The sequence below is a fragment of the Anas platyrhynchos genome, chromosome 2 (genome assembly GCF_047663525.1).
Source record: "Anas platyrhynchos isolate ZD024472 breed Pekin duck chromosome 2, IASCAAS_PekinDuck_T2T, whole genome shotgun sequence".
Classification (NCBI taxonomy): domain Eukaryota; kingdom Metazoa; phylum Chordata; class Aves; order Anseriformes; family Anatidae; genus Anas; species Anas platyrhynchos.
The window spans coordinates 62,110,458-62,128,286 of record NC_092588.1 but is presented as its reverse complement, the minus strand read 5'-3'; the positions used below and the strand labels follow the sequence as shown (position 1 = coordinate 62,128,286).

At 35.1% G+C, this 17,829-nt stretch overlaps 1 protein-coding gene across 8 annotated transcripts in view; it reads right to left on the bottom strand.

Moving 5' to 3' along the window:
* The window catches only part of ZNF236 (zinc finger protein 236), a 69,261-nt gene that overhangs the window by 8,887 nt on the left and 42,545 nt on the right, over window positions 1-17,829 (bottom strand). For 5 of the 8 annotated variants that reach the window (XR_011807622.1, XM_027451875.3, XM_072034842.1 and 2 more), the window contains 13 exons: window positions 14,240-14,391; window positions 12,948-13,054; window positions 12,697-12,848; window positions 12,368-12,580; window positions 11,610-11,889; window positions 11,047-11,150; window positions 8,786-9,151; window positions 7,426-7,571; window positions 6,091-6,322; window positions 5,399-5,578; window positions 4,035-4,187; window positions 2,978-3,168; window positions 956-1,087 (listed from right to left, as the gene is read on the bottom strand). Coding sequence is in view for 7 of the 8 variants with exons in the window: in XM_027451875.3 (XP_027307676.3) it covers window positions 956-1,087; window positions 2,978-3,168; window positions 4,035-4,187; window positions 5,399-5,578; window positions 6,091-6,322; window positions 7,426-7,571; window positions 8,786-9,151; window positions 11,047-11,150; window positions 11,610-11,889; window positions 12,368-12,580; window positions 12,697-12,848; window positions 12,948-13,054; window positions 14,240-14,391 (2,408 nt within the window). In the remaining variant the exon portion in view is untranslated. The remainder of the gene's footprint in view (window positions 1-955; window positions 1,088-2,977; window positions 3,169-4,034; window positions 4,188-5,398; window positions 5,579-6,090; window positions 6,323-7,425; window positions 7,572-8,785; window positions 9,152-11,046; window positions 11,151-11,609; window positions 11,890-12,367; window positions 12,581-12,696; window positions 12,849-12,947; window positions 13,055-14,239; window positions 14,392-17,829) is intronic. The other 3 variants (XM_072034838.1, XM_072034839.1, XM_072034840.1) reach the window with 3 other exon arrangements.

Sequence of the window (17,829 nt, the reverse complement as noted above, 5' to 3'; positions counted from 1 at the left end):
TGTTTTTAATCAATGCTGGCATTTGCAAAAATTTCACTTTCTTCAAATAAGGTAACAAAAAACTTGCTCAATTTTGTGGATAATAAAGAACCTTAAGTACTAAATCTTATAAAAGGAAATAAATGAAAATAAACAAAAGATAAAGGAAATATTATTCTAAATTACTTATTTAGGATAAACTGAAGTTGAGAAAGAGAGCACAGTAGAATGTTTTCCATAGTAGAAAGCAGGAATAGTAACAAAATTAGTAATGATGCAATATGATACATACTGAACAAAATGATAAATAACATATGCACACACATTTAATTATATATGTATGCACATTTCCAACTGGTTGGAACCTCTCAGGAAAAGGCCAAAATGTTGGAAGTCAGTCAACAGTCACCAGAAAGTCAGAAAAGTAGTTTACATTACTGTTCTATTTTGACTGCTACAGCACTGCTACACAATACTGCTACTCAGTCACTGTCTCACTTCGCAGATGATTTGGGATTGCAGAAAACAAATCTTAGCAATAAAAACAAAGCAAAAGAGACACTCTGTCTATGGGACATTTACACATGTTTTTTTCACGTGTCCTCTGACCCCCCTGTAGCAGACTAAATCATTTTTCTTTTGCTGCTGATACAACTGCAAAAGCTCCTCAGAGGTGCTGGGGCAGAGGCTGGGCCAACTAAACCAGCACTGCTGCGGTGACCCCACTACACTCCTGGGCATGTACCTCAGTGGGCTGCTGGCTCCAGCAGAGCCGAGTCTTTGTTGGCTTTTTTCAATATGAGTGTTATTAACTCAAAATTTAAGCACAATCCAGATGACTAGGCAGTTAAAATGAACTTCTTCCCAATGGGAATGACATCAGTCTTCCTGCTTCAGTATACAGAAGAATCATTCTAATACTTTTTATTAATAACATCCTTTACCCACAAGAGACAAAGAAATATATTGCATCTACCTGATATGTTATTTCTTCAGAGTTGGCAGCTGCTGAATGGGGTGTATGGCTCACTAGTATGACTTGCTGTGAGCCTGACCCACTTTGGCTAGCGAGACTGGAATCTGTGAGTATAGCAGGGAACTGCTGACCCTGTCAAAGAGGGGAGGAGAAGGGAAAGAAAGTAAAATTAATTATATTGAAACTGTTAATTGCGGTCAAGTGTGTTATTTTTATACCTAAAACTATTTTTTTTCTCTCTAGAAAAAGACCTTTTTCACTATCCTATTTGAGCAAATGCTACTGTTTTCTCTCCTCTTCCCCTTTCATCTTAAACCTACCAACTTAAGGGTAACAACGACTGGAAGTCTGTAAAAGCAGAGATTCAGTTCAGTTTTTCCAAGTCTTGCATCAAGTGCTGCATGTTTCATCCTTCCCTTATCTGTGTCTTCCCAGATCATACTTTCCTTAACCCTACCTTCTGCTTTTCTGCATGGTCTCCCACAATATTTCCCTTTTTAAAATCTGTTAAAGAAATCTACTTCCAAAATACATGAAATCAAGATACAAAATTACCAATTGAGAGTCACAATTACTAACATCACAGCACTACTTCTATTTCTTACTATTAAAGACTTTTCCATCTCCCCAGGAAATGTACAATGTACTACCTGTCCATTTATCGTGATTCGCGCTACATACACTGTTTGCATAGTAGCCAATATGGTTTTCCATTATTTGGCTTAACATCTTATTAATTTAACTTAACAGTGGCTTATTGATAATCATCAACACTTAACTTTACATTGTTTAAATGATTACAAAGTCTGAAATGAAGCTACATGTTGCTTTGTTATTCTAATGTCAAAAATGACAAATGCGTTACTAGAAACATTTAAGAAGCCTTTACCCAATCTTTCCCCATCTTTAGCTTTCAATGACACCACAAAAATCTTACATTATAATAAAAACAAAATTAATGCTAAAGCTATCTGGGAGATGATAGCCATATCGCACAATTCTTGCATCATTTCTTACCACTATCTCTGTTAAAGAGGGATAGATTTAATCACTTTCCTATTACTTGCCGTGAAAAGAACTAACACAATTACTCTTCAACTCATATACCCACAAGGAGGAAGATAAAAATTTACCAGATTAAACAATAAAAAGTTTGGGAATACTAAATTATATTGTTTACTAAACAATATGTTGTATAACCAAAATAAACTGGGAAAGTTAACATTCCAGCCAGACCCAATACAACTGAAGTGAAAACATTCTCAAGCTAGATTTCTCAAGGTAAAAGAATTATCTTATTTAGGTCTCCAGGAGTTAGGACCTAAAGAAAAGGCTACATAAAGGTCTTCATAACGTGTCCTATTATCACAGGTCAACTATTCTGTCTCAGATTAAATTATTTTTTAATCCTCTTCCACACAGGACTATGTAATCAAAATTGGAAGCTATCTTTTGAAGACTGAGGAGAGAAAAAATAGCCTTTGCTACTTTGCCTAGCAGAATAATTCATAAATTATTACAACAGTGTATGACTTTCACATGACAATAAAGAATAAAGGTACAGCCTAAATTTAACCAGAAGGAAAAAACATATTTTAAAGCAAGCTTATTGTTTTTTCATTATTTATTCTGTATGTACTGAATTTGCAGATTTGCTACTAACATTTCTTAAACATTTTTAGTGTAGCACTCATTCCAATCCTCGAGAAAGTACTATCTACCAGTTCCGTGATTAAGCAAGAACTAATCACAGAGCACCCACAGGAAATATTCATTACTAATCTCCCTTTTCATTTAAAATGAAAAAAAAAAAGCTACAATTAGAAGAAATTAAGTTTATCGTATTTTTAAATGGTTTGGTCAGGTTTTGCTCTCCAAAGAATTACAGTAGCCATGTATATACAGTTTATCACAAAAAAAACCTATCTCATACGAAATTATTTTGTAAGCAAAATCCCAAATTCCTGCCCTTTAAGACAGTAATATTAGTTTATCTGTCACTTCAGAAAAAACGTTTCTTACCTGTGAAGTGATATTAAGTGTAACTGCATCAAGACCACCTGACAACATTCCCTGAGTGTCAGCAAGAGTTAAAGTGACACTACCATCTCCTCCAACTCCTGATGAAGACATTACCAAGTTCTGTGTAGAAACTGTAGGCTGAGACATGGGTGTTGTTGAAGGAAGGTTTGTTCCACCTGTTGTACTAAGCTCTGGAATATATGTAGAATAGTTAAAAAAAAAAAAACGTTACGTAAGTTCTAACTGCAGATTTATTATTTTAATTGAACTTAACCATTTCTATTTCTCCTTTACTATGCCTTTATGTCTCAAAAGCAAGAGAACAAAATCAGTTAAACTAATCACATGTCAAAAATAGTCAGTCAAATGATAAAATTAGAAAAAATCTAGTTCTTAATGTACCTTGATGTATATCACACTGTGAGGCCATAACTTTGTAATAAGGCATATTCATTGCCAAAAGAACACCTGAAGAAATTTCAGGTTACACATTTCTGTAGTCTGACCACTTTCAGAATCCTCAAAGACTACTTGGACTCAAGGTAGTAAAACCAAAATTTCAAACTCCACAACACAGCAATCCCACCCTATTTTCATAACATGGCTGATAAACTATAACAGCTACATAGGCTAGTTCATTATAATCAAACTGTTCTAAGACACCTGTATAAAAATAGATTCTCCAACACGTGACTAGAGGCCACAGCTTTCAGTTAAGTCTCAAAAAAAAAAAGATGAGATAGAAGGTACAATCCAACTGCCTGTTTTTCATTACCTAAGAATAGGTAATAGGTAACTAGCCTTAACCTCCAAATTTTACAGAATATTCTGGGGGTAGGACTTATCTGTATTTCTTTCTTACTCTGTGCAGTGGGTAATTTAAATTGGCACAACGAAGTAAGGCTAGTGAGAAAACACACCCAAGGCTTGTAGTTCTTCAATTGTAATGTGCAAGATCATACTATTTCAGATTCAGTTATCTGGTCTATCGTTTAGTTGTTGTTGTTTTTTTTAACATGGCATTACATTTTTTCTTAGAAAATCATTTTATGCATACCTGGAGCATTTAGCGAAGTGCCCTGAGAAAGAAGCTGGTCATTGCTTATAGTTAATGTAGCCCCTGTACTCTGGCTGTTGATGGTTGGTGCTGTCAGCCTTAAGCTACTATTCATATCACTGCTTCCAGAATTATGTTGAATAAGATTTTGTCCTAAACAGAAATTAGCCCTGTTAATATCTGTTAATAACTGGAAATATCTCAACATTATTGTACTAATGCACTTTCAACAATAAAAAACTGATCATATCATAAAAGAAGTAGAAGACAAAACCAAAGGACAAAATTCATTATGTGGAGGTTCAACATTTTTAATACAGATGTGGTTATGTACGCACATGACCATACATCTAGATACTAACAGAGAAATACTTTTGCTTATTTAGACAAATTGATCTTTCCTAGATTCAAATCACCAACTTCATGAACCTATACAGCCTAGCAAACTAAAGGCTAAGATATTTTTTATATCTACCATGCAGATAATGAATTGCATTGAACATGCTCTCTTTCGAAAAAAATCAGCGTTAATTTTGTGGAACCTTCAACAGGCACCCAAAATACAGAAACTGAAGGCAGATTCTGTCAGCTGTTGCACAGCTGAACTCCATGTTCCTTAGATGTGTGAACATCCATTGACAAGCAAAAAGCAGAGGTGAGGAACCATGACACTAACGTGGACATTATTGCCATAACACTTTGAAAACATAAAATGCTTTACAGAAAAGAAAAAAAGAATTGAAGAAAAGAGAGAAGCACTAAATATTATACTGAACTCTATTAAAGAAAAGTAATGATACAAAACACAGTGTCTTGGGGGGAAGTAGACAGCTATTTATGCTATATAATAGGATCGATCTCTTAGAGGCAGTAAAGAAAGTTGGTCCAAACGTGTTCAAAGAAAGACAGCGTATTAACTACACATTATAAAGACTGAATAGTACAACTCAAAGAATGGTCAGGGCACGTATTAGAAGATGGTTGTATTTTAAGTAAATGTAGATCATATAAACTCAATCCTCCAGGTGTTGACCTGCCCTGAGCTGCCTGTTCCAATCCCAGTATTACCCAGGAGTTATACTACACCACATGAGGCATAGAAAGGAACTGCTAATACAGGCTTTCTCCCTGAGAAGTATCTGTTGAATCAAGACTATGAAGAAAATAAGGAATCAATTTAACACGTCCTCAAAGCAAGCATACATTGTTTTTAAAGGTAGATTTGGGGAGCATCTTTAAAAGCTGATGTATATAAAAACACACCACAGGAATGCCGTGGACAGTGGAAAATATCCTCAAATACTGTATAGCTAGCCTATGAAATGGAGACCTGGTACCGTTAAGAAATCATTAAAAATACCAACCAGATATTGTAAGAGTGATTTCTTGAGGACTTCCTGATGAGTTTGTAGTAGTAGAACCCGTAGCATGAGCCAGAACTTGGCTCAAACTGGAATTATTTATGGTCAATGTTATCTCATGTTGTCCATTTGAAGATGATACCATACCCTGTGAAGTCATGACTTGAGAGATGTCCTGTGTACCTAATAGATAGAACAACAACATCAAAAAAAATCTATGAAGATCCTATCTTTATGATACAATTTTTAAATCAATTACTACATTTTCTAAATATATTTATACATAATATAAACCTTTATTATATATATATCTTAATATAAATTATATACACACATATATCTTATATAGATTTATATCTTATGTTTATGTTTCTAAATTCTCACTATAAAAGATGTAGCCAACATAAAATTTTAGAACATGTACTCTAAAGAAGTCGTTTCCACTATCAAATTTACTCCTCTAAAGGTTAAGATTTTCAAAGTTTTTATACGTTTCTAAAGACTATAAGTGTTTTTCTATTTTCATTATATAGCTTACCTTATGAAAAAAAGTATTAAAAATGATAAAATTGTAGAATTTTCTCAATATGCTGCTACAAGAAGTATATGGCTATCTTTTTAAACAAGGTATTTAAAAAATCTCAGTGCATGACAAACTAAGAAATTCAAAGCATAAGACTTATGACACTGCTTACCACTAGCGTTGGTTGTCAGCACAGACTCTTGCTCAGATAGAGATCCTATTGTCATATTAGCTGAAGACGTTACTGTAGGCTGTAAAGACAGGCCTGATATGGGCTGAATAACCACATTAGCAGGCACTGTGTTTTCTGTTGTCTGGAGGGTGGGATTCTGCGAAGCCATATTGGGATCTCCAGTTAGCTGCTGAGCAAGTAAATTACTCTGCTGTAGAATACTTGGATCAATCTGAAAAGCAAGTTCTCAATCTGAAGTTAACAAATAATGGTTACGTGAATATTCATAGCAAACCTAGAATTCAAGAAGGTGCATATAGAGTATATATATGAACTTCATAATTGAACATTTTAGTTTTCATTGTGCTTTTTGTTTGTTTGTTTTTTAAATGTCTCTCTCTCTCTCTCTCTTTATATATAGAAAGCCTCCAAAGTCCACATGTAAACAGTCTATTTAGCTTCAGCTATACATTCATCCTTCATCAAAAAGTTCGGGAAATCATTATTAGAGTTGCATACAAGCATGCTGGACTCTGGATACCCATTATACTGGCATTCTGTACTGACTTAGTGTTGCATTTACTCTTAACACTCTTTTCAGGACTTTCAACGCCAAAAGGCATGGAGCAGAAGATAAGACTGATATCAGAAATTACCTACTTTTTCAGCTCCTATGAGTCTGAAAAAGCTCCAAGCAAGTCAATGCAACTCTGCAAATGACTTTTCCCTTAGCTTGGGGTTGGCCCTTTTGACCTGCATAGGTCTTCTCCAACCTCAGAATGATTCTGTGAAACTGATCAAACCTAAACTAGTTCATTAAAACTGTTAACATCATTTTAAGATTTAAATGTAACCATCTCACTTTTTTATATGAAGTATTTGTATTGTTCATTTTACAAGCTCAAAGGGAATTTAAATTCTGAAACCAAAGTATTTAAAAACATGCTAAGTAATACAGGTATCATGGTAAGGAAAAAAACTATTTTCTGTAATCATTTGAGTTGTTTTCAGGGGTGGGGACTGCTGGGTGGGAAGATTTAGCCTAAAATGCTTTTAAAGTGAAAAAGACAAAATGCAATTAAAAGAAAAAGCAACATTTAAAGCAATCTGACAAAATCCCAGAGCGGTAAAAACAAAAAGACTGGAGGAGAAAAAACATAAAAAACCCACAATGTAGCTATTGTTGAAGTCTTTTTAACACTGTACAATTGATATAGCACAGAACTGCCAAACACCTCGCTCAAGGGAACTCTTCCAGAAGTATATTCATTAAACTTCCTTCAGTCCTCAAACTGACTCTACGAAATTAGAGACAAGAGACTAAAAGCAACCTACCTGTAATGTTATGTTGTTAATACTGGTGGCATCTATTCCAGATATTTGAACATTTTGTCCAACTAGATTAGCAGCAAGTTGTAATTGTATTCCTTCAAGAGTGGCCAAGCTACCATCTGTCAAGGACACAGTTAAGTCACCTCCAGCTACCAAAGAAAACAGTCATATTATAATGTTTTTCTTTATCATTACTGACCACCAGCTTATTTTTATAAATAAAATCACTACAAAAGCTACACATATACACATGTATATATGCAAGGAAACAGAACTTGCAGTTGCTAATTATAAATTCCATATAATTTAGGGATAGCTATTACTTAAACACAAGTTGGCATCTTCCAAAACCAAAGTAGCTTTGGAACCTGGAGAAATTTGGTATAAATTTCATTGGAGAGTATGCCACCCCTAAATACGAGCAACACACAAGGTATGTCCACCTGAGTCATTGCCACATTTATGCATAGAACAGAAACATTATTCAAGAAGGAAGCAAAGGTAAACCTACACACATATGTGGGTGGAAATAAAGGTACGTTAGCATTTGAAAAACAAAATCTTAACAACTTAGAAAACTAGTATTAAAAGTCGAACAGACTGTTGCTACGAATGCTCAGAAAAGGTGAAGAAGTCACCTTGTTTGACATACCTTTTCCAAACACCTTTACTATTAAGTATGATCAACCAGCCTCCTTTGGTTCATGTCTCAAGAACATTTATTTTTGCCTATCCAAAATCCCTTAATACAATAAATAAATTTGCTTCACAAAGCATCCAAGGAATACCTCTTCTGGGCAAAATGCAAATCAGTAATCTTGATTTTAAAAGTTTCCTGCCTCTTCCTACGACTCCTTATTCTGTTCACTCAAGAACTCCAAGCAAACAGATAGCTTTTAAATCTCCAATTTTTCCACAAACCAAGCTTGTCAAAGAAAAAAAAATACCAGTATATTCTGAACTTTATTTGTTGGTTTCAGACAACAGCTTAGGGTAGCTGATGACTATAGTTAAGTACAAGACCAAGACATCACTGCAAAACTGTTTCGCTTCTCTTCTTTTTAAGAAAAGGCAAGAATATTACCGAAAAGAACACAAGTACTCCTGCTACTTATCTTTGTTTTCTTCCTTTCTACAGTGCAACACCACAGCAGAAATTAAGAGATCTAAGTGAACTATGACCAGCATACATTTTCCCCTTCATTCTAAAATACATGTAAATAGCTATTTATGTCATCACTGTGAAGGAAGTTAAATGCTACCTGCTTTGAAGTAGCGTTTGGTATAAGTTTCTGAACCCTAGCAGAAAGCCAAATTCAGTATTTCATTTAAATACCACTAACAAAAAGTAACCCATTTTTACCTGACACGGAAGCAGGCAGAATAGCCTGGCCCACAAGTCCTTGTTGAAGTAAATTTTGATCAAACTGACTTGTCAAAACAGAGTTATTCATGATGAAAACATTGGGGTCTGTTGATGATGAATTAAGAAGACTGACTGGCTGTAGTCCCTCAGTTGAAGTACGGGCAACAGGCTTCCTAACCTTCTTGGTCTCTGGTTTATAATGACACTGTATGTGGGTTTTTCTGCGCCCAGAAGTACGAAACCGTAAATCACAGTGAGGACATTTGAACGGCTTTGCTCCTGTATGCAGACGCATGTGGACTTTCAGACTTCCTTTTGTAGAAAAAGAATTACTGCACACATGACAACTGAAGAGCTTCTGACCTAGAAAAATTTTAAAAAGAGAAAGGTAAGTGATAAAAACTCTAAAAATCAATAGCCCTGTACCAATGAATTAAGAAAACATGGATTCTAAACTAAATTGAACATAATAAATTTGAAACAATTAGCCACACTCTTTATAGTTTTGGCTGCTTTTCAAATGAAGAAAGGATTTTAATTAATCTTAATTTTTTCCTAATTTCTGAGACTCAGTTTATTTCTAATACACTGTGAAAAAAATCATTCAGAACCCTGATAGGTCACCTCATGTCTCGTCTTCATCATTATCTCTCACTTCCTGACATAACAATTCAACCTACTTCAGTTTACTGATTTAGATTACAGAACCCTAACACATCGACGTCCTTTTTTGTTCAACAAAATAGTAATTACAAATTGGGATGAAAGGTCATACAGGAATGACAAATGCTGAATTAGCACTGTTTCCAAATAAAGTCAAATTAAGTGTACTTTATGGCATCTGCGAGATGATTACTGCATCTACAAGATGATGCAATATTGCTAGCTACTCAGGTAAAACATTAACAAGAACTGATATACATACAGGGAATTAAAAAGCAGTGAAGGCAGAAGTACAATATTGTGTGACTTCAGTTATTCCACTATAACAGTATACACTACGTCAGGATGAGATGCAAGAAGTAAATACTTAGCCAGAGAACCAAATCTCAGAACTTTCAACAACATACAAGAGCTGCTTCTGTGTATTACAACAGAGTCTCTCTGTATAGTAACTGCAGTACAAAGGCCAATAAAATCCAAGAGAATAACATATCTGAAAGGAAGCGTAACAGTAGTGTTTGTTTAAAAAAAAATTAAAATCACCTCAAACAGTAAGTTTTTGCAGATAGCACAACTTTTTTTTTTAAAGACACTATACCAGACACTCAGGGGAAAAAAGCTTATTACATATTAAAGGACTTTAAACTGGTTTTAAACACAAGGCCTAACAACAGAAGGAAATGACTAGAAATGTGGATATATTTCAGAAGTCCATCTAAAGAGAAGAGCAATATTAAATAAAAGTCATAATACAATAAACCAAGAAAATATATCCAGTGCTAATGGTTAAAAAAAATTGCAGGTACATATATACTTCTTCCATGAGCTAAAACTATGACTGTACTCTGCTCTGGTGACGCTGCACCTCGAGTACTGTGTTCAGCTTTGGGCCACTCAGTACAAGAAGGACATCAAGGCCCTGGAACATATCCAGAGAAGGGCTACGAAGCTGGTGCAGGGCCTGGAACACAAGTCCTGTGAGAAGTGGCTGAGGGAACTGGGGTGTTTAGCCTGGAGAAGAGAAAGCTCAGGGGAGACCTTATGGTTCACTACAACTACCTGAAAGGAAGTTGTGGGGAGTTGGGCACCAGCCTCTTCTCACAGATAACTAGTGATAGGACTAGAGGGAATGGCCTCAAGTTGCACTAGGGGAGGTTTAGGTTAGAGATTAGGAGACATTTCTTCTCAGAAAGAGTGGTCAGGCATTGGATGGAATGGTTTTCCCAAGGAGGTGGTGGCATCACCATCCCTGGGGGTGTTCAAAGAAAGGTTGGACGTGGTGCTTAGGGACATGGTATAGTGGGTGACATTGGTGGTAGATGGATGGTTGAACCCAATAATCTTGGAGGTCTTTTCCAACCTTAATGATTCCATGATTCTACCTTATAAGCCTACTAGTATAGGACATAGTAATAATATGGTTTATTCAAAATAACGACTCATTTGATGATGCTGTAAGCACAGAAAGTGTCACCTAGCATTGCCGTTCCCCATGTCATAGTGAAATACACCATTCCTTGCAAAATCTTCAAGCTAAACGAACCTGTTAAGATAGTTACAAGATTCTCAACAAAGACATTCAAAATCTTACTGACCTGTGTGTGTTTTAACATGACAATCTAGAGTGGATTTTACAGTGAAACTCTTCCCACATTCTTCACACTTATACGGCTTCTCTCCAGTATGGATACGAACATGCCTAATAATTCCAGAATACATGTATTACATGAATCTCTACCTTTTATACCAGTTTCTAGGAATATTTTATATCTTACTCATTTTAGATTTTAGCAAATACTTAATGTAACATTAAGCAGAACTACCAAAGAAGATGATTTAAGCATGTTTGTTTTTTTTTTCAAATTGATTTTTATGTTTTAAAATTCAAGTTCTATTGCAAGAAAAATAATCTAAAATCCAACAATCGTTTTAATAGTGCAAGAAACAAGTAATACAAAAAGTTCGCATATTCTGTATTTGACTAAACCAGCATTTTGGTACATATCTTTTAACCATTCTGGAAAAAAAAAGAAGACAAATGTACATAAATAAGAGTCAAGCCTTAGCTTAGCAGTAACGGTTTCATATAACTTTTTTGTGACTAAGTGTCTGGTGAAGAACTTAGAGATCTAAGATACAGAAGTTTTCCATTTCTTACCTGACTAAGTCACTGGGCTTTTTAAAGCTTTTTGGGCAGTAACTGCAACAGTTAGCATATTTAGGCTCTGCTTCCAGTTCTGCCTGTTTATCTTTGATCTCACTAATTCTGTCTTTCTCTGCAGCAGACTGAACAAGAACTTTTTCTGAGACGGTGGCACTTTCTCGAGGCCTGATCTTTGCTAGTTCTGCTGTTTCTTCTTCCGTGAAAGTTATTACTCCAGGACGAGACTTTCTTGAAGTTCTCTCAGAGTTTTCTTCGTCATCTTCAACACACGTAACTATCAAAAAATATATAAACATACCTGTTTAGCCTAATCTGTCAGCTGAAATTATGAAAATAAAGGGTGGCCAAGAAACACATGGCCACTAGGTGGACTTAAAGTCTGTGGCCTGAGCTTGGACTTAAATCTCTTTTGGAGAACTAATTAGATGTTTATATTTCTTTTAAATCAAGATAGATTTGTAACTCTTATTTTTACAACAATTAAATACAGGTATGAGTTATTCAAGAAAAAAAATCCCTTTTAATGGCACATTAAAATAGCTATGGAACACAATACTCTGACTGCACTGGACGGGCTCCTGGCAAACTGATGTCTTTAAACAATTTAGACAAAAAAGTACTTTCAGTGGCTCAGGACATTACCCATGCTTGAAGGCTAATTTATAGCATTACTGTTACAGCATTCATGCAATCCACTGAAACATTTGTACTTGTTACGTAGTAGGTACGGTAAGAGTAAAAAATGAAATTACCTCCCCCTCCTGTTTCTGTAGCTGCAGCTACAGCTGAGGAGACTGCCTGATGTTTTTTCATATGTTTTTTGCAGTGAACAGTTGTTCGAAAACTTTCATCACAGAATGGGCACTTGTAAGGCTTCATGCTCATGTGAGTTGCCATGTGCCTTGTAAGGCTGCCATTAGTTGTGAAGGACGTATTGCATATGCTACAGCTGAATGCTTTAACTCCTTAAAATAACAGAAACAAGTAAGTAGCATGCAGTTCTTCTAAGTTTATGTATACAAGTTTGGGTACTGTAAACCTTCTGAGTTAAGGAAATGCAGAGCTGGTTGTACTCTGTTACCTGTATGAGTCTTTTCATGTGACTTAAGAACTCCTGATGAAACAAAGCCACGGCCACATAGTTGGCATTTATAAGGCTTCTCACCAGTATGTGATCGTACATGTTGTTTCAAGTGGCTGGATTTCTTAAAACCCTTGTTGCAATATTCACATCTATTAAAAGAAAATTATTTTCATTAGTTGTGTGTAGTTAGTAGCAATAAGAAATTCAGGAAAATCTTTGACTCATCCTAAAAGTTAAATATAACAAACCTATATGAACGCCTGCTTTGATCTTCACTGTCCTCAAGAAAATGAGGCCGCTGGGAATGCAATTCAAGTTCTTCTTGTGATGACTGATCTTGTATCAACCGAGTAGTCTAGAAATCAAAGCCTCAAGTAAATTTCAGCAACACAATATTGAAACAAAGCCACACAAGTAGGTAAGGAAAAATATAGTATTTGCAGTCAATACAAATAATCAAAGCAATGCCAGAAATCTACCCTTTCACAAATGCCAAGAAATTGAGTGTAATACAATAATACCTCACTCTTTCCAAGTGAGAAGGAAAGTAGCTAAGCTTGCACCTACTAAACCAGAATAAAGAGATGAGGTGTACTCACACCTCCCTACCAATCTAGAAAAGAAGTCTCAAGTCTCCTAGATTTTCTGATGTTTGAAGGGTTAAATTTAGCACTAAAGCAGCCATTTTAAACAGCATGAGCCACAAACCAAGTAGCAAAATACAGTGGTGCTGATAGTTCTTGACTACTTTCTGAACAGGTTTTTCCTCTAAGCAATAGCTACAGACAAATCCTCCAGAACGATAGCATGTTGTAATGTTTAAAGAAGAACTCCAAAGGCTGAATTGACTCCAACATTTCCACACCCTAAAACCTAGCTCCCTTACTAGCATTTGCCTTTGCAGAATAGTATTAAAGGGCTGTAATTCCTGCAGCTCAGTATCAGAATGGTGAAGACACTCCCTATTACTATAGATGGTCATCACAGTAGATACAGTTAGCATAATAAAAAGTACTATTTAAACTGTGGTGTTTTTTTCTTTTTTTATAAGTAACTAAACTTAAATGAATTTAACCAGATGAGAGCTATGAAAGAACACTCTACACTGCAATATACAAGCTCCATGAATGATAACTACATATTTATAATGTTCTTTTTATTTCTTGATCACATCTGTAAGATTTTAAGAATTAGGAAAGAATATAGTGCAATAATACAAGATCATTTTATAACATTAAGTCACATGAGAAGACTCATACAGGTTCCTTAGCTTCAGGCTTGCAATTTTACTTCATAGTATTATATCTTTTAAATGCCTAGAGCACCAAATCGTACAAACCTTTTTATGAAACAAATAGCCATGTCACTTACATACCACCCCCTCCCTTTTTTTCCCTAGCTGCTCAAAGAAAAAATGCAATCTAGAAAAGAAAACATGAAACTTTCCCCATTTGTCAGTTTACAAAATCAGTTATTAAAGAACTCAAGAAAATCATCACTGAACATAAAAAAATGGATTCTGCCATCTACCAGTACTTACTACGTTAATAGCATCTGTATTTGGAACTTGAAGAAGGGCTGGTGGATGGTAACTCGTTGAAAGAGCCTGAGATTCAAGTGTGCTTGAATCCTGCAGCTGCTGTACAGCTGGAAACTGAGTCTGTTGATTGTAGCTGTCATTCACTGTAAAACCTATCAGAAAGTAAAAGTCACAAAACCAGAAAACACACTAAATGGGACTCAATAACACCATTGTTTTGTGTTTTTTTTTTAAAGACTACCTTCAAAAGAGATTAAGTAGTATTACTATATGGTAATGCTCATTTTATACTCTTCACTGCTGAGTGGCAAAATACATGTTTCTGGGATCTACATAATATGCATAATTGGGTTACTTACCATTAGCTGGAATTCTATTGGACAATCTCCTCCACAGAAAAACACTGTTTGAAGTTTCTTCAAGGTGCCACAATTACCTTAGAGCCATTGAAATTTTGAATTTCTTGTATGTAAGCATGCATGTGTCAAACAGGTTGACCCATCTCCCTTTATCCATGTTGGTACCACGCTCCCTTAACTACACTGGAAGCCGATCACAAGGATGCAAAGCTCAGTGGGGAGGATGGCGGGTGAGTGGAGGAGATGACCCAATAGGAGAACTCCAGTTTCTGATAAAGTAACCCCATTTTCTCCTACTTTGGATCTCCTCCACATATTCCCACTCTTTAGATCATAGTAAAGTATGGCCTCTCAAAGGCAAACTGCAAAGTAAAAATAAACACATTTTTAATTCACGTTTCCAGTATGAAGACATGAAATTTTTATTCAGTTTTGTTCTTCTAAAATATCAGATTTTAACCAATTCCTTTTCTAAATGAATGAACAAACTGATAGTATCACTGACTCAAAGCCAGGAAAATACAGCTCAGATTCCAATTTTCTTTATGCTATTAGAGATGCCCTTTTATCAACCCTTCCAAACCCTAATACTTCTAATATTAAATAAAATCAGTGCTACATTGGAAGAAATGAAACCACAAGTATGAGTAATTAATAAGGGCAGCAATTTTACTATTTCTGTGCAGTTTGCCTTCAGTGGACAAAAAGGGTGAAGATTATGAAAACAGGGTAGAAACAAAAACTCATATCAGATGATCACAGCATCAGAGGCCAAAAAAGCAATGCTTAGAGAATGTTTTGAATTACATTTATCGAACACTGGGATGAGTTAAGTATAAGCAGAAATTTTCCCAAAAGATATTTTCACAGCATAAGAATAGTATTATCAATATAGAAAGAAAATCCTAGTTATGTGCTACCACTTACATCATAGAATGAAAAGTCACAAACGTAAACAACTCGAGAACATTATTAGTCAGGTAGTAATTCAGCATAAAACCTAAAGCCACAACTTGTCTTAGATTTTCTCCTAGAACTACCAAGATTACCAGAAAAAAGGATTCAACAAGCTGAACCTTGCACCTGAATTACTCTTAATTAAATGACAAAAAAAAGGTAGCCTGAAAAACAGCCACTCGAAGCTTTATGGTCTTTAAAGGGATACTAATTGCTGTTTTGAAATATATTTTAAAAGCTCTGTTATGGAAAAATGGTATTCCCATTATATATGATGAGAACACGCACAAAAATAAGCTTCAAGAAACCAAGAAACTAAAGTGATGCCACTTCCACACCCTACATACAAAAATGGACATAACTATCAAATGTTAAAAACATTTATTAGAGAAACAAGAGGGGAAAAAAGCAAAAAAAGAAGCTACTATATCATTACCTGGTTCATTTTAATGTTTTAATAAAAGCAATTATAGACATGCTGAAAAGTTTCACAGAAAGAATTCTGGAACAGAGCGCTCAGGAAGAAAAGTTCTGAATTTAGATGTATTTTAGGACAAAATGAAGAAAGAAATACTACTTCTGAAAGTAGTTCTAGAATAAATATAGCAATAAGCTATAAAAAGAATGTAAGTGATGTATCACTGTGTTGCTCAACACCTAGGTCAAAGGTCAATTTCCACTCAATATTTTAGAAAGATCTGACAACTCTTAGTACATTAAAGACATTTGCCACTACCATAATATTTTCACAGAACATTACCCACAAAAATAAGTAAATGAGATAGGCTATGTCTAAATAACAGACAAAATTCATAGCCTTGAATTTCAGTTCTTGCTTTCCATCACTATCATTTCCCAGAAACTTCTGCTTAACTTTCTTTTGCCAAGCAAAGAACAGAAAATGACTTAGAGGTCTTCATTATAAAAGGGAGTCTCTTAACTACAAAATTTTCTAAACTTGGATCAGCTTTATGTTCAGTACAAGTATTCATTTGCATTGTTCATTTTCTCTAGGCTTTATAACATCACCCAACCTATTCTCTTCTACATTGATAAAAATTACTGAACAAAATAGAATATGCTGGAAATCAGTTTACTACTGAAGACACATGGCTTGACATGAGAATAAGAAACCTACCATGTAATAGCTCATAGAAAATACAGTATCTTAGTTTGTAATAACAACTTCATGTCTTTCTTTTCCAAACTGACAGGTCATTCAAACTCTAAATTACAAATGCATCTACATGCACATGTTTATCACTGCAGAGATCCATGACTAGCAATCAAATGTTCCGGAGGTTTGTTTCCTAGGCAACTTTTGGAACCACCTGAACCATATTCGTTACAATCAATGTGTAAATAGTAACTGAAAGAATAGGAATTTCAAGTCTTAGGATTGCAAATCAAATTCTTAAGAAAGCAAAACAGCAGTCCGGTGGCAAGGGTATATTCACATAGGCAACAGAGTAATAGTATTTGGAATTCTTGTAGTATTTCAAAAACACTTTCCCCATCTCCACTAATTGAATTATTAACATTCAACCATGCTTATAGGGATATTTTACAGGAAGAAAGGGTGACAATCTATACAAAAACACGTTTGGTGACAGATGATGTTCAACAACCTAAGGACACGTTCTGATAAAGGATCCATTTAGTTGTTCTGACCTCACTAAGGAGTCTTCAAATGAAGATGCCTTAATACGTAAAATTACAAAGGACATTGAAGTGCTTTTACGATCTTCAAAACTAGCTAAAATGAATACCAGATTATGACGCAGAAGTGCCCTCAAAAGATACACACTTCTTACCAAGTCTGAACATATCAAGAAGAAAATCTGAACAAACCAGAATTTCTGTTTGTACTAGTAAGTAATACTTATACTACTGAAAAGTATTACAAACAAACCTGAAAGGAAAAAAAAAGTTCTAACAGGTCTGTGCAGACATAGAATCAGCCTCATTTGGATGAAATGCAAAGATTTCCTTTCTCAAAAAAAAATTACTGAAGGTTTTCTAAAAACTTTGATGTTCTGTTAATAAACAATGACCCAAAATATTTTAAGAATACAGCCTGCAAATATCAAGGAAAAAAAAGACACAATGTCTTGAGCTTGAATGCTCTGCCTAGCTGATAGGAAAAAGAAATTAGGAGCATGAAGCACAGATGCAGACATAGGGAGAGGGTCGACCAATTTAACGCATGCATCCGCGCAACTGCTTACCTACCTGAAATTCAAAAATTTTGTAGGGCTCCAGGATCTTCAAGGA